This window comes from Bactrocera oleae, chromosome 5 (genome assembly GCF_042242935.1).
Source record: "Bactrocera oleae isolate idBacOlea1 chromosome 5, idBacOlea1, whole genome shotgun sequence".
NCBI lineage: Eukaryota > Metazoa > Arthropoda > Insecta > Diptera > Tephritidae > Bactrocera > Bactrocera oleae.
This window is the reverse complement of record NC_091539.1, coordinates 67451733-67479560: the sequence shown is the minus strand read 5'-3', so window position 1 is coordinate 67479560 and position 27828 is coordinate 67451733. Positions and strand designations below refer to the sequence as shown.

At 35.9% G+C, this 27828-nt stretch overlaps 2 protein-coding genes across 2 annotated transcripts in view; one reads left to right on the top strand and one right to left on the bottom strand.

The window, feature by feature from the left end:
- Positions 1 to 1035: 1035 nt before the first annotated feature.
- Positions 1036 to 27828, bottom strand: part of LOC138857524 (nucleolin-like) — a 41437-nt gene continuing 14644 nt past the window's right edge. The window contains exons 2-5 of the mRNA XM_070110313.1: positions 19122 to 19269; positions 16705 to 16743; positions 1896 to 2100; positions 1036 to 1238 (exon numbers count right to left, since the gene is read on the bottom strand). Coding sequence (XP_069966414.1) covers positions 1036 to 1238; positions 1896 to 2100; positions 16705 to 16743; positions 19122 to 19269 — 595 coding nt within the window. The remainder of the gene's footprint in view (positions 1239 to 1895; positions 2101 to 16704; positions 16744 to 19121; positions 19270 to 27828) is intronic.
- Positions 20061 to 27828, top strand: part of LOC106621586 (chondroadherin) — an 87783-nt gene continuing 80015 nt past the window's right edge. Inside the window, exon 1 of the mRNA XM_036362446.2 lies at positions 20061 to 20689. The gene's annotated coding sequence lies outside the window, so the exon portion shown is untranslated. The remainder of the gene's footprint in view (positions 20690 to 27828) is intronic.

Here is a 27828-nt window from a genome sequence, read left to right as displayed (position 1 = left end):
CAGTGAGACTTGTTTACAGTCGACCGTCGTAAGTTTTTTCAAAGCTCATTACAATTCATCATAAGGGTGAATAGAAGACATGTGTACGTGAGTTAAATGTTAAGCAACTCTTACCGGATCGAACAAGATATAACACATTGTTAACCGCAAGTAACTGCCTTGAAAACTTTTTAAGCTCAAGCTTTGATCTAGCTAATATAGCTATTGCGACCGATTATTTTTTTAACTATAAATAAAAGCACGTTTTATCATTAGTTCAAACCATTTCACATGAGCTTTTAAGCTTTACGGCTCCGCCGTTTTAAAAATATGCGCTCTTTAATGAAGACATGTAAACCGGCAGTCAATGGCAGAAAGAACTTTAAAGTATTAAACCTTTTAACAAATAGCAGACATTCAACAGTATCTGTATATTTTCATAAAAATGGAAAAAAAAACGGCGAAGTTTTTATAGCGCATAAAGTTGTAAGTGCTTTCGTTTCAATTCAGCGTTTATGCTCTCTCAATTTTCTTTTCATTTTTAAATACATTATTTACATAATAATTCACTTTCTTGGTGAGACGGTTTTACCACCACAAAAACAACAACAACAAAAATAAATACATCAGCAGCAGCAACATATGCAAGTTGATTATATGCCAGCAGCATTGTTATTGTTTGTTATTTTACTCGCTGATGACCCTTGAAGCTGGTAATTTAATTTCAGCATTTCAATTAAGTGCCAATGACAGTCAACAATGTGGACATCAACCAACATAATAAGCATGTGCGAAAAACACCAACAACAATAATAACATGAATATGTACGAATGTTGAAGTACTCTTTGCCAGTTGCAGCTGTATGTCAGCAACAAAATGTATATTTGCAGTGAAGTCGGAAAAGTGGGAAATGCTAATGAGTAGATGCGCATATTTTCGAGCATTAGGGTAGCCCTCGTGAATGTTGATAACCAAGACAAGCTGTTAACCGCTAATAGAAAGTAACAGTTATAAAAGCCTGTCGAGAAATTACAATATAGGTATGCTCAAAATATTTATAGGTCTCGTGTGGAGGCGTACTCAATTATGACTTTAATCAGTATTTTATTAGAAATAAAATATTTATCTGTATCTTTATTCTCATGATTATTGTTATCCTTATTTTTATCCCTATCCTTATCCTTATCCTTATCCTTGTCCTTATCCTTATCCTTATCCGTATCCTTATCCTTATCCTTGTCCTTATATTTATCCTTATCTTATCCTTTTTTGAGATATCGATCGGGAATTTTGCACTCCTCCCTACCTCCCAAGAAGCTGCTTATTTGTCGGAACTGCCGATATCGGACCACTATAGTATATAGCTGCCATACAAACTGGTCGATTAAAATCCAAATGAAGATCGTTTTGTACCCTTTCATGATAAAAAAAATGCACCCGTGCAGGGTATTATAACATCGGTGAAAAAATGTAGCACCACCCTAATGGTAAAAACTACTGCTGCATTATAAAGTGTGCGTTGCATTTAAGCATTTCCAGCCGCCAGCAAGTTGGAACTGAAGCGGCTGACATCAGTTTATCCTACTATTGTTTGAAGCTTTTGTTGTTATTATTGTTGTTGTTAAGGCTATTGTGCGAGCCACTTACTAGCCTCGGTATATAAATGCGTACAACCCAACACTGAACTGTTGCGTATGATATTAAAACTGACAACTGCTCACGCACACACACACATATATATATATAAGTATTAATGTATGTTTGTATGCATGTATGTGTATAGCTCACCAACACATCTACAATGATACGCATACATTAACCAATTATTGTACAGTTCCGTATGTCATTCAACAGGCAATCTCATTCATTCGCCACACATACACAGATACACACTCTCACACATGTACATATTCACCGAACATCACTGCTTCGTCTGCCTTGACGAAGGCGCTGGCGAAATAATTCCAACCACATGCAGCGTCGTCAGCCAAAATGTCCCCCGTAGCCATCTGTTTGACGCTCTTTATGTCCAGCTGTCCGTCCGAATCTGCTGGTTCGTCTGTTTGGCACTCATTTGTTGTTTGTTGTTGTTGTGGTTGTTGTTGGTATTGAGTTAATAACTTGTAATGCGAGTAAGTGGCCTTTATACAGGCCACTTTACAACACCCGCATGCGACAGCAACAAATATCACAACAACAACAGCAACAAGAATAGCAACAACAGCCCAAATACATTAACAACAAAGTTGCTTGAATTGCGATTCTTCAGCAGCAATTGTTGTTGGTTGGTCTGTTTATAAACCTGCGCTTGTGTGCGTGTGTGTCTTTACGCACATACATACATACATATTTGAGTGCGTATAATTTGTAAGCGTGTTTATGGTCATTGTTCCTCCGTGTTTCAACCGTTTAACGCAATAAATACTCACATTACTTGTGTGTACGCTTATCGTAACGGTACTTTCTTGCTTCGTCTTTTATATGTATAACTTTCTGCTTTCACCTTATATACGTCTTCATTAAGTCCAAGCGACACATTATTGTCGTGGCAGCTTCACAGAGTGGATTCGTGAGAAATTTATTTAATATAATGCTTACCGTTATTTCACTCGTGGGTAGGCCATGAGACTTCAGAAAAAATATTAACGATTCTAAAGGTAAGTGTTATTCATTCCAGAAAATATAGTTTATGCGTAATTCTCTAGGCTATCAATATTCTTCGATTTAGAAATATTAGTTAGATTAATAAATTTCATTTTATTGTAACGGTATATAAATAAGTACATTTCCGGGCATTATGTTTTGGTCGAATGTTTCAGAAATGAGTACCAAACGAAAGTTCAATAATATTTCTTCTGTCGTTAGTATATGAGAGAAACTACTCCAAATAATTTGTTAAGATTCCAAACTTATGTTACTTATATAAAAAAAAAGATAAGATTACTTTGTAAAACTATATCTAAGTCGCTATAGAATAAGCAGTAGCTTATACGAAATAAGAGAGTTTTTCTCTACACCTTGGTCGACAGTCTGATATCATTTAGTGTACATAAGAGTTTAAAAATTGTGGCCGGTTAGAAACTCGGCGAGTAATCACATTATATGATTCAGAAAATATACCTAGTTTTCTCAAAATGTATAAAATGAGGGGCTTATCAGCTCGTTTCATAAATTTCGGTACATTATTTTGACAATTTCTGTGGACCTCCCGTACCATAGCAAGTGCAGGCCAATAACCAAAACTTCTGCGGTCCAATAGGCTAACACATGGTCAGGTTTTTGTCAGACTGAGATTGAAATATTACGGTAAACACACCTGCATCAAACCTGCCGAAGTGATTGGGATTGATATTAGTCGCCTTAACAAATTTATGGTACGCTCAGATTTGGTGATCCATTTTGAGAAGTTTTTGGATATCATAAAGAGCCTATCAACGCTTACAATCTTCCAAGTTAGACGAACCAGATGATGTGGGCAGCGATTCTTCGACCTAACCTAACCTGACATTGAACTGACATTTCATCATTTATCATCTCCATTTACCAGTAAGTGGGTGGCGGTAATTACAACAATGGATCAATTACGATTTCATTGGTCAAGAGCTTTAAGTCCTGCCAAAAAACGAGAACATTTATCAAATTTTTTTTTTTGTAAACAAACAGAACACCATTCTCCAAAATGGTTTAAAATTTTGAATGTCAGAACTTCATTAACTGTATTTTTGTTAAAGGATTGTATTTATATTTGTATAAAGTTCGAAAATCGAAAAATTGTGGCAACCCAAAGACTTAATTTGAAAGCATTACTCTTAGCTTAGGCTGAACTTCAAAGAAATTTTTCATAGGAAATTCGCTGGGTGTCTTGAAAAGTCAAAGGAATATATTCATAAGGAAGCCCAAAAACACCTGTCGAGCTGTCTTTCAAGTGCAACAAGGTTTAGAGCAAAACAATAACCTAAAGTTACCTTATTTGCCTACAAACCGAGTATTAAATGTATGTGTAAATATTTAGCAATATCTGCATACTAAAACAAATGCATACAGCCAGAATATGTAATTTATTTCAAATGTCACTGTGCTCTTGGGTAACAAAGCGAAGCTGAAATGTGGCGGAACGCATGCATTTTTCAATTTGGAAAATATTTTGGCAGAAAAAAATACAGCACAACACTTTGAAATATAATAACCACAACACACAGTTCTTTGTAAGAGTACTTAGGTGTGTGGAAATGTTAAAAAATAGATAAAAGCTTCTGTCAAACGGTGGCTAATATAGCGTTAGGTAGCAATGCGTGTAATTGAAAAGAAAATGAAATGAATGAATTAAAATAACTTTTTTCTTCACGGACAACACTTTGTTCTGACGCGTTGGTTGTAAGCTTATATTTAAAATTACGCTATTATCACGAAAAACGCTTCTGGTTGCGAATACTTTGGTATTTTTTAATTTTATAATTATTGGTGTGCGACATGGATAAAATATTTCCAATACTCCTAAAAGTCTACTAAATTTTATATTATTTAAAATGGTAGAACTGTTATATGTTAACATACTTTAGACGATTATACTCTTAAGGAAGTATTTTAGAAGATACTTTTAATGTACTGAGGTAGGTACTTCTAGGAAGAGTTGAAAACGATTTAAAGCGACTTGGAATGAAAAAGTTGTCTCAAAGTTAACAAAAAGCTTTTGGTGTAAAATAATATTGCCCAAATTTGCCTAACTGAAACTATAACATTTTCCCATCTTTCTGGCAATTTGTGGTTTCCATCGTGGTTGCCAGAATTGCGCTGGCTTAGCGGCCAAGAGTTAATCAAACCAATTTTGTGATACCCTGTTCTGATGTGTACCGTATCCCAGTGAGGGCGTTCAGCATCGACCGAAACAAATCGTAGTCATAAGAGACAAGGTTTGGCCTATATGATATGTGAGACAAAACTTTCCAGTGTTCCAAATAGTTTTTAACCGGTCTTGCAACATGAGGCCGAGCTTGGCATGGTAGAAAATTATTGCCTCGTCCCCAGTCGCAATTTCCAGTCCTTTTCCGGCAATCGCTCGTTTCAATTTGATGGCTTCACGTATGTTTTTTTGCTGAATGGCTTGTTGTAATGGATTCATATTTCATCACCAGTTTCAATGCGATGCAAAAATAACTTCGTTTGTGGTGTTTAAATAGCATTTCTATCATGCAAAACATCCTTCAACGTGTCTTGGTTTCATTTCATATGGCAATCACGTTCATGGCTTTTGAGTGCATTCGGCTGCTTTTAAGCGTTTTGAAATGGCCACTTGATTAACTTGCAAAGAGTCTGCGAGGTTTTCTTGAGTTACACAAATGCTGTCACTTCATTATCTTCAAACTTTCTTGGCCGCTCAGGACGTTCTTCGTCTTCCAAGCCAAAATCACCAAAAGAATGACATATGCTGAAAAAGACGCAAAAGAGGAGTAGCTTTCCAATGCATGTGCGGAGTATTAGAAAAATGGTATAATAATTAAATTGCGCCATCTCTTGGCAAACCGCACGAATATAATTATGGTTCTAGAAATATAAATTGATCTATATTTCTTATAAGCATTAAAAGAATGTTGAAAATCCTTATTCGATTCAACAACTACAAGCATCATTGGTTTACGTTCACCACCAATGACCTTCAACCAAGGGTACGCACCACTTCACCTATTATAAACCTATTATCGCATCAATAGAAATGACATTTCATTTCATCATAACCTCCATTTCCACATACTATTATCTAAATACACCCATGTACACAATATATAACCGTCACTGATAACGGTAAATTGCATGACGGCAAATTTAACACTCCTTTCATACAAAAGTATTGCAGTGGCTTGCGAATAACTGTGAGTTTGTGTGTATTGAAATAAAATTAAATCGGAAAGCGGAAATGGTTGTAGGAGAACATTTTTTTATAGTAATTCATGGCCAATTTCCGGCAATGCCGAGCGCAGTGCAGTTATGAATGTCGCACTAAACGCCGGCATTGTTATGTGAGCGAGACACCGTTTGGCGGATGGGCGTGTAAGTATGTGAGTTTGTTTTTGTGTGGGTGTGTCTGTGAGGGCGTATGGGTGAGCAGAGTGTTGTGAAGGAAGTTTTAAATTCGAGTATGTGTGTGCTCGTGTGGGAAATCAATCGACATGAATTCACATCACGTATTCATACACTCGATTGCCTAAGTGCCCTCTCGCACACATACCTATGTTATACACAGGAAGCCTACACTTTATATATAAGCTATATATAGTATTTGTGTCTATCTTTATATGTTAAAGTACAATATTTGAAAAAATTGTAATACTGACACTTCTATGAATATATCCAAATAACTTCTGAGAATAAGATGCTTTACAGTTCTTACCAAGAATTCTTGTTGAAGCCGCTATTTAGCATTAAGATGTTGGTAATGACATTTATTGCTTCATTAGAACTATTGTTGCTTTATTTGAATGTACAAGTATGCAGGTGTGCTCTTTGTGTTTTCATAAAATAATTTACAAGCGGTCTCTCGAATATATATAAAACGTATTTAAAAGGTGCTCTAAATTTTGTTTCAAGTTCACTAAATATATATGTATATCCAACAGAGGTCGCTGTTACTGAATTTTTTTCCAGAACTTAATTTCTTATTGCAGTCTTTAGTAATTACTCTAAGTATTTAAATAAATATTGATATTTCATTGGGTTTTCGGCTATAAGGCCTTTTAAAAATCATATATTTTTGTACGAAACCTACCTAAGTAGAGTTAAGAAAAATTTTATTTTTTACTTTTGATTATAATATACTAATTAGAAAATTTACAGAGAAAACTCTTGACTAAGATCCATCAGCCATTTCCTTAGTCGATTCATCATGCCGTCACTTTCTCTTGCTGAAAGTCAAGTTTTGGCATCGTAAGACGGACAAAGGTCTGCAGGTGAGTTCTCCGACCTACATATTCGTTTTAGGTATTAATATAGTATCTAGTGATTAGGGCTTTACTGGAAGTCAGAAATGACCAAGGAGAGGAGAAGGTTAGATTTTTATCCGCTATTCAAGATTTTACCGTTACCTAGTTGAAAATTTGTCAACCTACTACAACCCTTTTACCTACTTCAAAACACAGTTTATAATTAAGTGCAGTGCTTAGCCTTAAAACTAGAGTTTGCTGTTGAATATTTGAGGCTATTAATAAAAATCGATCCTGTAGTCTTATATCGAGTAAATAAGGGTTACGTAACTGAAGAGAACCTTAGTCTTTAACCGACCAAAGACAAATTATTGAGCAGATCTCTCCAAAACTATTTGGGAATGGGGTTTGAAGTACAACAACAGCAAAAAAATGGCATTTAAGTTAAGATGTCGTTTACACTATATCTATTTATCAATCCATAAAATGAAGCAAGCTTGACAAAGAGGTTCAATAAGCGGTAAACTATAGCTATGACTATATCATTCAAAGGTCTAGACTGTGGATAATGTACATGCGCAAGCGTCGATGTAACATTTATGCATTGAGTGCCTAAAATAAACTAATATAACGGTTTTTTGTTTCTTAAATAACTTCTTTAATACTTAATTGTAGGGAAAAGAGTGCTTCAAGGCCTTTTCTGACTTTCATCATTTGCTTCAACGTTTCGAATGTCGGGAATGGCCAATCAGTTTGCAGGCATAAAATCCGATTAAGCTGGTTCTACGTGCTTCAGGACACCGCTAGAGTAAATTTGAGACCCAAAGTCATATTGTCTTATATCAAGATTCCTTTATCTTTAGTACTACACGAGTTATGGCTTTGGGAGTCTTGCCACAAATTAGCAAAGCTTCGAGAACACTTTGAAAGCTTCATAAAAAGCTGATACTTAACCAACCCTTGCAATGCTGTAGTAAATATCAAGCCTTATATAATGGGAAACTAATAACAGCATTAAAAATTATTATTTTATATACCTACAAGCACATGAATACAGATGTCTATGTATAAGTAAAAAGAGATGGGAAACCAATGAAATACAATAAATATGAAAATCGATGACCTCACTTGACAATAAGTCATGATGGGCCACTTTTTACTGCGGCAGCTTACTTCAAATGACCGCTAAATAAACAATACAACAATGTATGGAGAGAGCATACAACAATAATAACAACAACAATAATGATAAAATAATTTACAAATACGAATACACAGAACAACAAAAACAACAGTGCGCAGTTTGCAAGCAAGAATATGATGATTGCAAAGAGCCGCCGCTGATCTCTCCGAAATCCATAAAAAACCCAAAGAAAGCCGAGAGCGACAGTGGGGCACGCTGGTAGGGACGACGAACGAAGTTTATGTGCAAATATTGCAGCAAATCCGCATTTATTGTGCACTTCAGTCGCAAATGCGGCAGAGCAAATAAAAAACGGCAGAAAAATGTGCAGAAAAGAGGCGAATAAATAAACGAAAGCGGAAAGTCAGCAACAAAATGACAGGGGAATATAACAAAAAGCGGGGGAAAATATAGAAAATCGGAAATAAAAATGTTACACAAATACTATTTGGTAGATATAGATAAAAAAGTGACAACAAAAGCAAAGGCGAAATTTAGAAGTTATAGAAAAGCAATAAAATGCATACAATGCATGTTGCAACAACTGGGCCAACGAGGGCAGTGCAGCGCGACAGCGCAGAGAGCAATTGCCACAAGCAAACACACGCGCAAATGTGATAGTTTTATATATGTGTGTGTGTTGAATTCAATATTTGTATATGTGTGTGTGTGTGTGCGCTTGGATAATCGCAACGAAAGCCACAGATGTTGCAACCGAATTTGTAGCGGTAAACACACAGCGTCGCTTACCACGTTCGATGTTGCCACCAATGCAGTCGCTATTTATTGCCGTTACTCGAATGGCTTTGCTTAGCGGCGATAGCAGCCGAGCAACCTTTCAATGCCCACTCAGCGGCGACGACATATTTGAGGCCAATGAAATGTATACGCACACACGCACAACTGCATATACAAGACATATACATATATATATATGTATATACATACTCGTCTATGATATGCCTTCATATATACATATGTGGTAAGTTCAGCGGCATGTGTCCCATTCTGTGTTTGTGTTGCATGCCGCTAAAAAAACTCTGCAAATGCACGAATGAATATTGAATAGTACCGTTCAATGCTGGCTGGCTGTCAGCTCAAAGGCGCAAAATTGTAGTTTCACTTCAAAAATCCACTTATCGAGCGGTTGTAAAGTTGCTGATGTGTCGAAATGCTGCAACAGCTCAGCCAGCTATGCAGCACTAAGCGAAAAAGTTCAACTAAAAACTTGCCAAAGTACTTTATTTCTGCACTTTTCTTACACTACTTCACTTCTTTTGCTGCTCAAATAGACAAAAAATAGTATTAAAGAAGTAAGACAAAATATAAAATATAAAAAAATGAAAGGTTTGAATAGCAACGTTTGAACACTCTTTTTTGTGCACCAAAAACTCTCATGACAGTGTTCGAAAATTAAAATCAATTTAGAATCTAATAATATGATCATTGGCTAATATTAGCAATACTTTAAATATGTTTGGAAAATACCGGAAAATTATTGTTCTGCCACCTTTTTTTGATACAATGCATTAATTATAGTTAATAGCACATAAAGCAAGCTTAGTTGAAGTAACAAAAACCCTTGTGAACTTATGGAACAGTTAAAAGACTACTAATGCCAAGGAGAGTTAGTCTGTGCAGATATGATCCAGAATTAACAATCAAAAAGGATTTAGCATACATTTGTGGATAATGCAGCTGCTATTGTGTTCTTATTCATCTGGCCATTCTATCTCAAGTTTGTTAAGGGCTTATATTCAATTGTAAATTGAAACAAGAAAAATTGTATCACATTTAAATAATGTATACATATTTGAAAAATTCTTGGAAAACTTGAAGTTTATCCGGTAAATAGTTTCGGTGATAGGAGCGTATTTGTATGAACTCTTTAACTTAGGGTGATCGGTTCCCAAAACTTTTTTTCTCAAAACCTGTTTTCAGAGTTGGTGAGGCAAATTTTTGGCAAACGGCTGGAAGAATCGGCTTGCAAATTTTCACCAGACCTTTTTAAACTTTTTTTTTATTGAGGAAAAAGATTTTGACAAGAATTTTAACTTTTTACGACACTCTAAAGTATAAGTATGGTGTTAATGGTGGGAGGAATATGGTAAGAGCAAGAGAGGCAACCGTTTGTTAGAGAGGTATATACCCTTATTATTTATGTTGAATCGAAAATGGTCTGTGAGGTCAGTATCTCTATTTTTGTCTTTCGACAAAGACAAAGCTCTGTTAACATTTTTTAAGCCGACTGAGAAGAGCGCAGGGGTTCTTTCGAATAAAACTAGCTCTTTTTACGCGTTCTTATATTTTACAATATTTTGCGTAGTCGCCATTTTGACAAATAAACAAAATTTTGACTAGTTCTACGATCATTAACTGTATTCGCGTATAATAATAATAGTAATCTTTTGATTTTTGGCTTTGGTATAATTTCAATCACGAAAATCTTCCTGACCACCAGACACCTGTTTTCGTAGATCCTCCTGTAGACGGGAATCCAAAATTATTTAAAATTCGTCGTTTATTATATTTTGTAAATTTTTTTATGAAATAAAATGCCTCTTTAAAGAACAAACTTTATCACTTTTCAGAGAACACCAAAGAAGAATTAGTATACTAAATGCTCGAAGAAAATGTAGACGTGGAATTTGTTTCTATTTTAATCTATTAAAAGGTTATACAATTTTGTAAATTTATTTGTTACTAAATGGGTCAATGTGGTGAGCTTAGCTCAATCAACAATAATGTTAAAATAAAAGCTCATAAGCTTAACAACATTCAATTGCACTACAGTGGAAGCTGACTTATGGACCTAGTATGAAATTAAAAAAATCCTATTTCGATAGCTTATTCAAATCTATATCAAAAATAGTTTTTGAGTTACAGCCATTTAAAGGGTAGCCGCTCATTCCAATCCAGTTAATTTTTCGTTGCCTACATTTTGGCGCGGATTTTAAAAATCATATTGAATCGTAATTGAGTAATAAAATGTGTTTTCAACTAAAAGCATTTTACTAAACCCTTGTATGCCTTCAATGCAGTGATATGCCTTTAAAAATAATTCAGCTATCGAATTTCTGGAATAAATCTGATTTTTAATGCACTATTTAAATAAAATCTCAACGGCAAAGAAGATCGGTAATAGGTTGACAGCAATGCTTTAATTTGCTGAACTTTGAGTTCGACTAACAGTAAAAAAATGTACAACAAAAGAGATGTTTTAATGTAGATATGCGTATATGTGTCTGCTAAACAAATAATTAACACATACATATATTTAACTTGCGCCAAACCGAGAGTAGTCGCCACTTCACGGACACTTCAACTTTATGTTCACAGATCGTTACTGGCCTTAGTGTTTGCTTTTTTTCACTATACCCTGGCATACCTCAATTTTTTCAAGCTGCTTATACAGTGAAGAGAAAACTGCCGCTCACAAGAGACTGACTTTAATGTTTTCATTTAGTTGAAAAAATGCCCGACTGCACCATAGGGGCTCTTGAGAAAAAAAGGTAGGCGTGCAATTTGTTGTTTTTATTATCTTTTTCGCTATTGTTATGACAGTAACGAGCTGCCTATGCGCCACCTTACCCGATTGCTCAACCTTACTACTAATACAGCCCCTGCTTCGTTCGCTTATTAAGCCGTAGTAGGGCTGAGAGCGGCCGGTGTGTAAAGCCAGCAATTAATTTGGAAATTCCGCTCACGTTCACCGGCCATCACTAAACAATTTCATAGCTATTAGTACTGTCTCAGCACGCAGCACACATCAACTCATGTACCTACACACACTCACCCATGCAAGTTCTTATATGCGAGCACACACACTGGTGCGTAGCAGTTGATGAGCAGAATCCAGCGCCTAGCACGCACCTTCGGAGAATAGTGTGGAAAAGTGCAAAGAAAAGGCGAAATAATGAACAAATGAAGGCATATTGAAAGTCGGATAGTCACGCGTACAAGTTCACAAACAACAACAACACACACACACTCCATAAAGAGATTCACGCATTTGGCCGCATACATCGCCGTAGTTGAAAAGTGAGCTGATGAAACTCAATTTGAGCAAAGGCAGCTCGCATTTGACCGACCCAACGGTCATTTGGTTAGACGCCCGGTAACCTGTTTGCCAATTTTCTTCGCACCTTAGACCCTAGCGCGCGACCCACCGTATGTGTGTTGGCGCGTTGTTGCGTTGTGTGGGCTTGTGTGGTGTTGCTGGTGTTTCAAGTGTAGACGTCTGCTGCCACATGAGCATCCTTTGGGATTTCACATTACATTTCGATTGTATCATTAGTGTGCTCCTCGCTTATATTTACACATATTTAGTGTATATACAGTATATACATATACTTGTATAGCATATAAACATATACATATGATAGAATAGCTTAATAGAAACATATTTGTATTAATGAATGTGCATATTTACATACAAACAGCAGTGTGTTGCACAAAGAGGCGGCAGAACTAGCTTATTGGATGTGAAAAAGAGGGAAATTAAATGAAAAAAAAAAATTTTAAAATAATTTTTAAAAAATTCTGCTAAATAACATATATTGTACAAAATTTCAATATTATATATGAATGCTATAATGAAGTCTTTTTTCTAGTTTCAGTGCTATACGTGATATATGAAAATATCTGCTATTATTTAAAAGTAGCATGATAGTATTAAGAATTTTTTAAATATCGCATGCAATTAAAAAGAAAAATATATATTTTTTTTGATGTTTGGTTTATGGATATTGTACCAATCAAGAGATTAAGTCATAGTAAATACGAAACTTCTCCATTTTTCCAAGTTACAATATTTGACAAAGATCTACATATACTTGGAGCTGCCACATTAGAAACATCTACTTAAGTAATACTTAAGCTTGCTTGCTGTAATCAGACGGAGGAAGATATATTATATTGCAGTAGTATGAAGTGCAAAGGCAATGACATTGATAACACCTGTTGGCATTTTTATAACGAAATCATCGCTGCTGAGTGAATACTAAGGCGAGTGATAAGCGTAGCACGAATGTCGAATGAGGATACCATGAGGTTATTTTTATGTTACTGAAATGCAGACTATATCAAGTACATAAGGTAGACAGATAAGATGTATTTGCGTACATTTAATAGATTTCCTGCGATTGCACATGCATGCCTCAAAAAGGATAATAACTGCCTGTCTGTATGCTCGATGATCTGTGTGTCGAAAGACTGACTTGTACTTTGAGCAGTTCGTACTTACACTTCATTGTTCACTATTTTCTTGTTCTGCTTCATACATATTTTCCATTGGTATTGCATACATAGCAGCCACTGAATGCCAGTCTGACCCTGCATTTCTTTCCTGGGGTTTTTTTTTTACAATTTTGCCCCTGTCATGTTGACCAGCAACGCACAACGTGAGAAATGAAAACGAACTCAATTTGCTTACCAAGCGCTAGTGGCAGCATGAGCATGTTAATGTGTGCGATGGAAGCCAGAAAAATGTGTAAAGTTTATACCTATGTACATGTAGTATATATAACTGGTTCACTTATACTCGTATGCTCAAAGATAATGGACAGGAGGAAGTTCTGGTGCAGAGTTTCATGAGCAGATTTAAAGATTGTGCTATTGCAACGTTAAAGTATATTTGTTGCAAGTTTTTGTGTGGTGACTCTGTCGTTTTTTATAGCAAATAGGCATCATTCGTCTTTAGTTTATGTGCACTCTTTTTTATCTAATCAGCTTTTTTCTAATTTTTTAAGGGGTTACATGTGTTTCGTTGAGAAAAAACGCACTATTTTCAATAATTTTTTTTCATATAAAAATGAAATATTTTTTACAGTTCCAAAGATACGTATTTTACAAAGACTTTGTGAAATTTTCAAAAGAAAATATTCAAAACTCGGTACTTACGACCTCATTTCCGGCTGTCTCCCAGAGCTTTTGACAGGATCATCAATAGTAAAAAGAAAAAAAATCGTGTTTGAATTAAGACCATAAACTAGGTAGTGGATGAAGGAAAAACGAAAAAGTGAAATCTGCATTTTTGGCAGACGTTTTTACAAAAAATGCCAAATTTTGGTGAAAGTTACTCGCCAGTTTTTGTTTTTCAAATAGTGTAAATTAATCAAAATAAATTTTTCTTTTAAGACCTTGTAAATTATATCTCAAAGACCTGTGTATAATTTCATTAGGATTGGTTGGGTAGCTCGTGAGAAATCTTGATAACCGACTTTGAAAACACAGTTTCGAGAAAAACGCGTTTAAAATTTTAAGTGACTATATAGCTGACCTCGAGCGCGTAACATTTCAGAGCTGTACCTCCAAAACTATTACTGGGATCAACTGGAGAATTTTCAATTTGTTTTATTTTTGTTAAAGCCATGAAACCGTTGTAAGCCCTTAAGTTATTAGTAAAACTATTAAAAAATTCCTGTTCGCAATATTTAAAACTGAAATCTTTTTGAAAATTTGCTATTACTGTCGTCATAGTATTGCGAACCTAGAATCGGAAAACCAAGTTAACTTCGGTTGCATTTCTTACAAGAACTTGATACTGATTGTTCGTTTTAAATGGCAGATATAAGCTATACTGATCCAATCTGAATAATCTCTTCGGAGATTGCACTGTCGTCTTTGATAATGAACTGTGTAAAATTTTGTGAAGATATCTCTTCAAATGAAAAAGTTTTTCATACAAGCAATTGATTTTGATCGATCAATTTGTATAACAGCTATTGTATATGTTATGGATGGACCGGTACGAAATTTCAGCTCGATATATCAAAAACTGAGAGACTACTTTGCGTATATAGAAACAGACGGACATGGCTAAATCGACTCAACTCGACAAGCAGATCATTTATATATACCATATACTTAATAGAGTCTCTGGCGTTTTTTTGGGCGTTTATAGAAGTTATTATATTTTTAAGTTTTTTTGGCATCGATAGCGAAACGTATTCCTTTACCACAAGATAACCATACAAAATTCTAAAGAGACAAGCCATTCTAAGGTTCAAAGATGTCTCTACTTCTCGGTATATAAAATCTTAGTAATTTTTATATTTTTACTGTCTAGAATAGGAAAAAAATACAAAAATTAAACTAAAAACCGCCACAGATAAATTTTTTTTATAAAATGCGAACTAAAATTCAGGTAAACAACAAAAATCATCTTCTTAAGCAAATCACAACTGCAGACCGCCTTGGCGTATGAGTAACTTATAATTTCTCTAGCAACAAGCATGCCGGTTAATGAGCAACTACAGGGAAAATAACATTAAAAACCGCAACTAATGTACTTGTAATAAAGTAACAGTAAAAAATTCAAAGCGACAGACAACAGCATGTCGGCAGTCAGTACATTTTAACAAAACAACAACAATAACAATACTACGACGCCTAAACAACTGGTCAGCTGCGCATGTGTATGTGTGTCGTTGCGTGTGTCTTTGTTGCAGTCATAAAACAAGGGATTTTGTTCATTATCGCACAGGGAAATGCGGCCTCAAACACACACACACATACCTACTAACCCACTCATACATAATTACATACCGGAATGTAATGCTGCTGGTTGCTACTAGTGCGGCAAGTAGATAGCAAGAGCAAGCAACAACAACAATAAAACAAATACAGCAATACATTTGCTGGCAACTAACGGCATTTTATACTGTTGCATATTCACTTTGTGTGCTTGCGTCAGTGTGTTAGTGTGTTGCAAGCAGATAAAGCATTCGCTCGGCAGTCGGGTGAAGAAACCCCAAAATCTAATTTACTCTAATCTACTGTGCGTACTTAGGTAATGCCCTTGCATCCTGTAGGAGAGAGCGGGGTGAGGTCTCTGGGTGAAAGTTTGTGGGTCAAAGGACTCTTCGGATTCACTTATCCACCAGAGTTGTACAAGCTTGTAGTGACACACAAGTTACAATCATATATTTTTCGGGGCTCTCAGGCGACGTCACATTTGATGTTTGTTCATTGTGCCACCATTTTCCTCCAGTTTGTGGGCCTCATACAGTTTTTCCATTTTCAGTTTGACGAAAATGTTGTGGTGCAGGTTTTTTGTGATATATAAGATGAGCACTGGAGGGTATACTTGCAACTCCAGTTTTCTAGTGCCATTGTGGTAAACATGTGTGTGTGTGTGTGTGTGTGAGTTTGTAGTAGCTCCCATGATGCTTGCTTTGTACTGAAATCCGTAGCATTTATCTGTAAGCTTATAAGCCATCGATTTTATAAAAGTGCAGTCGGATATACTACAGATAACAACAACAAGAAAAAAGAACGAAATCAAAAACAACAACAACAACAACGAAAATAAATGTGAAAAGTGACCAGCGTCAGTGGCATTGCATCGGCACATTTCTGTTATGGATTTACTTTAGTTAAATAGTATTACTGTTGTTATTGTTTTTGTTGCAGTTACCAGTTAACGTTTTCCGCCTTCTATATGCAACATCAATTCACGCTGCCGCTTTACTCATACTTAATGTTGTTGTTTTTACATAAATTTTTGTTGCTTTTAAGTTGTTTTATCATTGCTGTTGTTTTTGTTATTGCAGTTGCTACTATCGTTGTCATCCGACACAAAAGGGAAATTGTGGAAAAGCGTAAAAGCGTAAATTTGAAATTACCGGCAAATGAAATGTATCCTCGACATTCGGAAAACCTGCCTGTGGGGAGAGAGAGAGAAAGAGAGTGTGAGTGTGAGATGTAGCAAGCAGCATTTATTGTGTACAAGTGTGTGGGAGCTGGGTTTGAGAGCGTAATGCTTTAACTGGAGTCAAAATGCATATCTCTTCTCTTCAAAAAGCTTTTTGAAAGAGAATCAGAGCAGAACTGCATGTGGGAATGATGCCAAGCTATTTTATTAAATTCCAAAAGGGGATTTTTTATATTCAAATTAAAAAACAATAAAAAAATTTATACATTAATTTATGAACGTAAAACTTACAGGATCTACTCTCAATAGATTTCTAGATGTCAATATTCTCATTACTACAGCTTTAACAAGCTGAGTTATGTCAGAAAGAAAGGAAATGCATATGCTATTTTTAGACCCTGAAGAGAGTACATTAAGTTCGGCAGGAAGTTTGTAATACCCAGAAGGAAACGTCAGAGACACTATAAAATATATATACTCGTATAAATGATCAGCGTGACGAACTGAGTCGATTTAGACATATCCGTCAGTCTGTCTGTATATACGTAAACTAGTTCCTCAGTTTTCGTGATATCGACATTTTACACACGTCTTTCTCTTGCCTTTCATTTGTCAGAACCTTCGATATCGGACCTCTATTGCATAAAGCGGCCATAAAAAATCAACGATCAAAATCAGGTCCTTATATAGAAAACTTTTTTAATTGTGAAGGGAATTATAGCACACACGAAGCCAACTTTTTTTTTCTTGTTTTGATAATGAATGCATCTGCTACAAAAAATTATCACAAATATTTTGGACATTTATAGACACCATAAATCCGAAAACGTTGAATGATATTTAGTAATTTGTCTTTGTACAGAAAAATAAAAGACAATTTGCAAAATGAAAAAAATGAAGTAAGTAATAGCCAAGTTCGGATGTAACCAAATATTTTATAATTCTCACATTATAACAACCCTTTCGGAAGTCAAGGATCTTTGGGGACATTGTCACTTTTAATTGCTCTTAGCGAGGTCAACAACCTGAGGTTAATGATCTGTTGTTTAATGACCCTATTGTTTATCTGTAGCGAGGACGCCAACTGTTTGAAGAGAACTTTAGGGAGGTCAATAACCCTTTTGTTTGCTTTAAGTGAAGTCAAAAACTCAATGAACGTTTTGTTTACATTTTACGAAGACACCAACAGTTTCGTATGTCAATGGGGCTTACGGTTACTGACTTGACTAAAGATCATTGACGATTAATATAAATTTTTTAATTTTGCAATGATGTCGCAATTGAATGAAATAAATAAGTAAAAAAAAATTAAGTATTTGTTCGATTAGACGCAGCCGAACCAGTTTGGAGGCCGAGTCAATAAAATGTCTATATCTTCGAAGATAATTTTAATTTTCAAAAATCCTCGCGTAAACATATTCTTAAATAGTTCAACTTTGAAAGCATAAAAAAAAACGAATTTTTTGAAATTCTGCACTAGAATACCCCCTTTAAGGTTATGAGGTTTAGACCGATTTAATTCATATTCAGCGCTAAATACCTGTTAACGAAAATTTGTTCACTTAGTTTGATTAAAACATCAAACATTTTGAGCAATTTAAACGGTTTTAAGTTAGAAGAAAACTCGAAAATCTTGATATAGATTATATTGATGTTAGAAGAAGGTCTGGATTGATTGTATTTACTTTTGACATTATAATGTATATAGATGCTTAAAGACTTTGTTCTATCTAACTGTTATTTCAGTGCTGTTAACAGAAATCCACGCATGCTGTTATGGACCTTTAACATGCCACACGCCAAACAACTGTAACGAAAAAAGCTTTATGGAAGAGAGCACTTAAGCAAAATGAGCACGAGAATAGTGAGAAAGAGTAAACCCGAGAGCAAATTTATTGGGACAAAAAAAGTGGGAGAGAGTAAACGAGCTGGGAATGCCACAAATGCCGCATAACAAAACAACAAAGACGAGGAATGCAAGCAAAGCCGCACAACAACGAAATGCGAGGCATATCCCAAGGTGCGACAGACAAACTGCATAACTTGAGTAGACAATGCCGATATTGTTGTTAATATTATTATTGTTGTTGTTGTAATGCAGCATTTGTGAGCACAGTTTTTGTTGTATTTCGTGGACATTTGTTGTTGTTGTTGTTTTAATATGTGCTTTGTGTTGTTTTTTTAACTATGATATTGCTGTTGTTGTTGTTGCGCTGCTCGCTGTTATCATCATTAGCCGAGGTCACCAACCAATATGCCTGCCCTCTTCGTTGCCGACGTCAACTTCGCGCAGCAAAACCACCTTGTCGTAGTCACTCGTTAGCTAATCCGAGCGCCTCCAATACGAAGCACGCAATGCACGAGTGTCAACTGTTTGGCGTTGCTTGCCACACAGCGGCTCAGCTCATCGTCTTGCCCAGCCTTGACTTCGGCGGTGTCACCACCGTCGTCGTCGTCGTCGTCATCGTCGTTGTCGTCATCATCATCATCATCATCGGCCTGCGCATCGGCGGCATCGTCGGAAGTAATCCGTTTGCTGGATTTGAATTAGTTGCAATTTGTAGCTTGTTGACATCGGTCGCCGATGCGGACGGATGTGTGTAAGAGACCCTGTATTGTGCGTTGCGCTTGAATAGTTAAAACGGTGCTGTGCGTTTCAGTGCTGTCGCGTGTGTCTGTTGGATTGCAAGTCGGCCGATTTCGTCATAGTCAGTGTGACACATATTTACATACAACAAACGCATATGTGTGTGTGTGAGTGACTGCAACACTAAGCTGTGCATAAATGTTGCACGATTGCTACAACTGTTGCAACATTGACAATATCGCGCTTATCTGCCCGTGTGCATGTGCTCAAACACGTCCGCGCGTTTGCAGCGCATTCTGGCCGTCAATAGATTAAATGTGGCAAACTGGTTGGTGAAATCGCAGCTTTTGAGGCAAATTCGTGTTTATTGGTTTTGGGCGAGCGCAAATGCGGTTAACGGCAAATCGTGTTGCATTTTACCGTTGCTCATGTTGTGGTTGCATTTGGAAAGTCGCGCAACGCGTTAAATAAACGAAAAAGAAACAACAACAACACATACAACTCAAAAAAAAAAGAAAGGAGAAGCAAACAAACAATCCGAAATATTTTTATTTTCACTTTGCAACCGGCAACGTGCCACATTACGCTGTAGTGTTGTTGCGTAAAATTGTGCAGTCAACCGGCAACTAAACGGCTTTGCGGTTCTCAGCAGCAAACGGTGAACGTTGCGCCGCACATCACTCACCCTGCTACAAGCGCGCCAAGCGCACCCCACTGTCAGCGCATCAAATTGCCTCTAATGCAACTGCAATAATTCGTGCGCGTGTGTGTGTGTAATTTTTGCATTGCGGTGCGCGCTTTGAACTTCCGCTTCCGCTGCCATTTCAACAGTCAAGTGCAACTGTGTTGGCAGCGCAGTGGTGTTGAGTGCGCGCTGCTTGTTGGAAGTGTCAAATTATTCAGTGCGCCTATATACGCAAACCGCCACACACAACGTTTTACCGTTGCAATTGTGTCGCGCGCTTATTTGGCTGGTTTTTCGAATTCGCTAGCGCCGCGTGTGGCTTTGTTGTTTAGTGCCGCGTCGCGTTGCATTGCTCGGCGTTGCGTTTTTTGCGGTCGTTCGCGCGGTTTCGACAATTTATTGTGATTATGTTGCACACACAATAATGTGGCGGCATCAGTGGTTGCATTGAAAAATATTTACACACATAGTTACATATTAATACAAGTGTGTGTGTGTGTGTGCGCTGTGCTGTTGTGCAAAAGTGCAAATACCGTTATTCGTAATTGTAGCGCATTTTTCTGTGACGCTTGTGCCGCGCGCATTTTAACTAATACAGGAAAACGAGCGAAAATCACGTGCGTCACACCGCAACGCATTGTGTTTATGAATATTTATGAAGTCGAAATTGGCGCCACAAAAAAGGTAGGAAATTTTCTATTTGGTGCACACTACTGCAATTACATGAGTGCGCATTGTATTTTTCAAATGAAATGTGCAGGTTTATTGTTCGCAGTTTTTGTTCATGCAGTAATATGAAACTATTTTAGAAAATTATTATAGAAAATACATCTAGTTAATATTCAAAAAAATTTTTGTGTAATAAAATGAATCAAGCTCCCTATATGAAGAATTTATTGGGTACGGAAGACATCGAGGTTTAATAAGCCATTTACGAATATTTTTATTTAATGTAACTCTGATGATATATTCTTCAACTACTGGCCTTTTCCTACTTATGTGAATTAATATATATTTTTATCTATTAGGGTGTGTTATTTATCAAGATGATTGGCTTTTTGCAAACGTCTCCTGAAGTTTCAGTTTTTGCCTTAAAAAAATAGTATCTAACACAAACAACTTTATTTTTAATTTAAACCGCGACTAGATCATTTGACTTTTCTTCTGTATTTAAGATGGGATTTTTCGATCTTTTGCATTAAATTTTGTGTTTGAAAAAAAAAAATACCTACAATACTGAAAAGGTTCACAAAAGAGATTTCAGAAAACATTAATTTAAAATTTAAACGAAGCTAAAGTGTTAAAGGTTTGCACTAAATGTACTGGGTATTAATAAAAGTGTCTTATAATTCTGTGTTGCCATATAACATGGTACAGTATGCATTAATTGTTGAGCTTCGGTGAACTTGTTGAATAATTTCAACTACGTATAACTTTTAAAGGAATGTTTTTATGAAAAAAAAAATCTCTAAGAAAAATCTGTATTCGTAAATATTTGATACAATTATAAGCTGGGGTTCAAGTTAAGCCTGTTTTGGAAAAACTTTTGTAGAAAGTCTAAGATACCGCTTTGCATTTGAACAAGTTAACAATTAATCTACTCTAATCATAGATCTGACTGAGCTGAGTTGAATTTTTATACTAAAACGGCAACGCTGTTCTCCTTGAGTCTGTAACGACTGTTCCCCAGTACGAGAAGGAGGGAGAAAAAAATGCACTGGTGAAGAGTTGGCTTTAAGCTATTTTTAAACAAGGCAAATCGAATTTTCGAGGCTGCTGTAAAGTCTGAAACTTCGTGTTATTTGTAATTTGGATCTTACTATTTTCATTGGTGTTTTGAAATTTATTTATTTAAGACAAAGTTTTTTTTATTTTTAATTTAGGCTGAAATCAATTCCAATATAACTAAAAATGAAAAAAATATAACAATAATTAAGTTTTGTAAATGCACCAAAACTCTCTTTTATTTATTAAAGTATTATAAAGAAATAGGCTTTTTTTTTGGAAACTAAATACTATAGTAATTTAATCTGGTACATAGACACCTGTATATTACGAAAGCAGTCTTAATTAAATAAAAGTCAGATGTAAAGTGAAAAATGAAAGAAATAATTTCTTTTTAAATATGCTGTTGAACAGTTGGAGCATCTGCTGGACTTACTTTTATTGACTAAGTACACATTATTATTCTAAAGAAACTTTAAATTATGCAGAGCTCTCATGCTCATTGCTAAAGTATAACTACTAGTTAGTTTCAATGACTAAGGAAAAAGTTCCTAGTTATAGCTGCAGAGTATATCTATGCTATTTGGACTAAATACCAGTTATTCTACCAACTTCTTCTGTCAACAAATATTTAAACATTTTACTCACTGCTGAAATGAAATTATAAAAAGATACAACAAAAAATCTTAGTGTGTGCACACAAGTATTAAAAGAGCTGTTAGCATAAATTTCTTAAATATACAAGGTGCAATTCAAAAGTTTCAGAACTTTTATTAAAAAACGAATATTATTATTTTTTTTTTTTTGAAAAATTTATTGGTCGCCTTCAAAATAGTCTCCTTCCGCCTGAATACAACGTTTTGCACGTTCAAGATATGTAAGGATAATACATGAAAATGTCAGCGAAAAATTCGAAACCAAAAGGGGTCGAATTAAAGGCCTGTATTTTAAAGTGAATACTCCGAGTTTCGGTGTTTTCGAATTTTGTTTCGAATATTAATTATTTCGTATTTAAAAGTAAGTTTTTATGTTGTGTAATATTTCTATAACATTTTCTAACAATTTCGGAAACTAAAAAGCATACTAATATTTTTTAAAAATTTTTGATTTTTTTACCGAATTTCGGCCAGTATAAGAAAAAATTAAAACATTGTTTCTTTCAACGACGAATGACAACTTGTAATATGTAATTTTTTTATGCTTTAGAAAAATAAACTAATTAAAGGGATTTGGAAAATTTTGCAGTGAACGACTGCTTAGAAATTTAGTGTAGACAGAACTTTGACACTGGATACCACCTATCGGATAATATCATTATGTTCATAGAATAAGTGAGAAGTTGTTTATAAAAGTTATAAACTAAATTTCATATTCCTCAATTCTTTGACCCTACCACAAAAGAATTTTTACGACTCTGAAAATTTTAGACAAACCTTCAATACCACTTTTATATAACGCAGTCGACAATTAGAGTTTTAGTGAAAGCAATATATAATTTTGTGACCAAAAATTATTATCTTCGAAGAATATGAATTGCTAATATAAATACGCTGATTACTTGGTATGTCCAAGACACCATTAGCAGAGTTCAGTTGTTATCACTTGAGTGTTTGCTATATTCAGCCAAAAGATTATATATTACAGAAATCATGAAAATAATCAATAAAGTAATATTAAATAATCTTTAGGCGAGATATCCTTAACAATTTCTACATAAATTAATATTTCAATATAATTTTCAACAATCTGACCACAGAAAGTACCATTAAGCATAGAGAATTAATCATCGCTTGAATGGAAGTAAGCGGCCTTGAGTCACCTACACCAGTCGTCAGCTACAAATACATCTAGCTCACCTTTCCCACCACACCTCGGGAACATACTCTGCAATATATTTTAACTTAGCAATCAACACCTACTTTTGGCCACTTATATTATAATACCGATTTATTTATGCACAGATTCCTGTACAAACACACTTCGCTTCCAAAGAAATGCACATTTGTATGTGTATTGGTTGGCTGTTGTTGTTGCTGGTGTGTGGTCATGCAATTAGGTGATGATTTATGATGTTGCCACGGTGTACCACCAAATCGAGCGAATGTCACAAATTTTCATAATTTATGTGTGTATTTGCATAGTAGGCTACTAAAGCATTCGAATTTATTACAAACATATACACATTCATAAGCGCTTAATATGTATATACATATACATGTGTATGTATGTGTGTGTGAAAATAGTGTATGAGCTCCAAACATGAGTTGCATATTTATTCGTAAACTTACGCCTTCATGCAGTTATCACAAATGTATAGCAAATATATATATATAGTTTGTATATAATATGTGCGTGTTTTTATGTTTTATCAGTATGTGTGTGTTCGTGATTGATTTGAATTGGCTAGCAAATTTCACCGCAAAATGATTATGTTAAAATGGCCAACACATTTTGGTGACCAATTATGCGTGGTTAGTTTGTATATATGTGTGTGTGTGCGGTTATATAATCGTATATGTGGAGTAGGGTTCATGGAGTGAATGAAACACTTCTATAATGCATTTCTACACATGTACTTGTATACCAAACCAAAATAACTGGTTTGAAACTGAGAAAATGAAATGAAATGAAATTATGAAATATATCGGACGCAGGGAGTGGTAAGAATACACGATTTTCATGTGAAAAGAGTATGTCGACAGGTGGCGCAGTTGTCGAACTACTTGAATATATGATGTTTATGGCCCAATTTGGCTCAAATTCAGAACAGCCGTTAAAAGAGTAATATTTTATTTAAAAATTTGTGCTTTTTGGTCGACATTTTTTACTTTAAATCTAATAATCTTCTGTGTCCTCCAATTACAAGGATTCTAAGTAAAACACATGCTCATTTTTACCGATTTGATAACATATGTGTTGAAAACGTGTGTTTCTCGCATGGTCATTAAATCTCGAATGCTTAATTGTCAATGGATGACGATGATGATAGTCAAATCACAAAAAACTAAAATACCCTTCACAGGTGCGCTTTTTATAGCATAAAAGGGTATCAAAAAATATTTTTCTTGATTTTGATCGATCAGTTTGTATGGCAGCTATATGTTATAGTGATGTGATCAGAACAATTTGTTAGAATATTGTATCATTTCCTTGGATAATAACCTGTCCCAAATTGCGTGAAGATATCTTGTCAAATAAAAAAGTTGTCCATACAAAGACTTGATTGTAACCGAATAGTTTGTATGGCAGCTATATCCTATAATGGCCCGATATCAGCGGCTCCGCCAATTGAGCAGCCTCATAAGAAGAAAAAAATGTATGCAAAATTTCAGATCGATATCTCAAAAACTGAGTGACTAGTTCGGGTATATACATACGGGCATAGCTAAACCGACACAGCAAGGTAGGATCTCCGACATTTCCTCATGGTTGTTGCAGACTTTGCATAAGTATTAGTGTCCCCTGCCTATTAAGGGTATATACTTGTATATACACTAATCTTACAAAGACAAATATTTGCCGAAACAGCAAAAAATTTTAATGAATTTTTTAACTGAAATCCGAATTATAGAGTCTTCTGTTTGGAGCTCTCCATCAACTCTAGTTTCAGACTACCAAATCACTGTAGCGTCTTTCAAGCGGATGTGGCAATGTAGCAGTAACTGTACTGCTCCCAAGTGCAGTTGTGCATTCACTCTGTTAGCCGAGCGGCTATATTGTATTGGCTTTGAGATCGCTAACTGTATGCTTAAAACTAGTCAAGGACTGCAAGACATCGTGAGTAACAGCATTAAGCTTTTTCCATATTTGTACGGATGCTCAGTTACAGCGGTATCGCCGAAAACTGCAAAGCCGATGAGCCTGCTGGGGAGGTCACCTTTACCTAAATTTTATCCGATTGGAAGGGAGTCGGATTTCTGATGTTCTCTTGCGCTCTAGCGCTGATCAACAGCTAGAATTTGTGCGAGTTCTAGATTATTTTGACCAAGAGTGAACCGCAAGAGTTCCTCCGAACTACTTGCTCTGAGCAAAGTCAATCTCGTCGCAATTGTAGGTGTTATGAGTGGACACTGTCCAACAGGTTCACACGCGATGCGGCAACATATTTTTTGGTTTCTTTTTGCCAAAGCTGTATGGAGGGAAGCGAGGTGGAATCACTTTATTTCTTTCCCTTCGATTACCCAGATTGAGATTGAAATGTCTTGGTAGATACTACTTCAACGAACCTAACGAGGTGACTTTTATTGATATTAACCGTCTTAACAAATTAGTGGTAAGCTCAAAGCGCTTCGTCGATCTTTGAGGTGCTAATGACCCATTTTTAGGAGCTTGTGATTAACACAAAGGACGAACATCTGATCCATAGATTAGAATCAACCCTACGACATAACCTAACCTTACTTAAGTAGTTGAAATGTCAAAAAGAGAAAGAAACAATTTGGTAGATTTTCCATTGATGAATGAAGGGTTATAGAGCATACCCTAACTGAACAATTTGCACTGTTAACCCAAACTTTCTCTTGTGAGTTGCAATAGGTTCACTTACACCATATCGTCAAGCCTAAAATCTGTTTGGAAACTAAGCCAACGGTATGTGCAAAATTTTGCCCATCACAATTCTCTACCAATTCCATACAGCATATGTCTTCATCTGTAGAAACCTATCAATATGCATATGTGCACCATTAACGTCACACTCAAACACCTTTGAGCCATTTAATATCGTTGCAAAGCTTTTATTAACAATAAGGTTTCAAAAACACAACAGCCGATTTAGTTTGGTCGCATGAATTTGCCTTTTGCCATTTCGCATAGTTGCCACTGATTCCCATTTCGATTATGGAGTGGTGGTCGGCTGTGTGTGGCAGGCGGCGCTCATTTGAATCTATAAAAGCACCGATGAAGCACTTGACATCAACGGCCATGCAAATGTCCGGCTGCTGCTGCACAATGGTCCACCCAAGCAACAACATAAATGCAGTGCATGCAAACAATGCAGCGCACACACACACACGCGCAACATACAGCATTGCAACAACCCATTTGTGTGTGCGATTGTTTGCCGAGCTTACAACACGTACAAAATTGATGGGAATTCTCGGTCGACATGCCACACACACTCACCAACACACCAACTAGACTCGTAGGATTGTCAAAGGGGGCCGCCTGGTCAATGGCTTCGCAGGGCTTGGCAGGCATTACGGCGCGGATCGGGCAGCATTCAATAAATGAGCTCTTGAAACCGCACAATGACCGGATTTCAGACGTCGAATTCGATCAGCAGCAACAAAAGGAGACGAGTTAAAATCATGCAACAGCATCGACAACGACGACAGCGACAACGGCAACTGCAATGCCAATAACAACAACAACAAAAGTTATGCATGTGGAATGTTTAACATGTACTTTGTGTGGACTTGCAGGAGTATTGCTGAGCAACGGGCGGTAAGCTGCACAATCTGCTTTACAGTGTGTTCGAGGAAGTTTAACGCATTTTGATATTTTCCTAGCCGATTTTGTTTGAGAGCCCTCAGCCAACACGTTAAAGTTTGGTATGATTAAGTTTTATTCTTCGCTGAAAATATCTGCTTCATTCAGAAATTCATCGACAATTTAGTCAATCATTAATTTCTAACAGAGCAAAAACCTCGATATTTGCGGGTAATATTACTCTACTATAAATGTCATTTATATAAACATTTTATTTTAATAGTGTTGCTGTTACCTGCTTGGATACGTTGGGTTAAGAAGTAGTCACGGTATACTGAAAATTTGCAATAAACATGCACAGCAAAAACTCTTTCATTTGCAGCAAGTTAATTAGTACAAAGAGTACCTATACTACCTATACTACCTACCTACCAACCGAGCAACCTATCTAAGATACTATAATGTGATGTACAGGTACTGAAGCTTTGTCCGGTTAATATCAAAAACAGGCCATCAGAGGTAATTAGTGTTCACTGAATATATCAAATAGGGCACGCTTTGCTTTGCTCTTGCGGAAATCTAATTGAGATCTGGTGGTAGTAGAATTGAAAAAACAAAATAAGGATATGCTGCTGAAACTCAAAACTCATCGACATTTCTTACTTAAC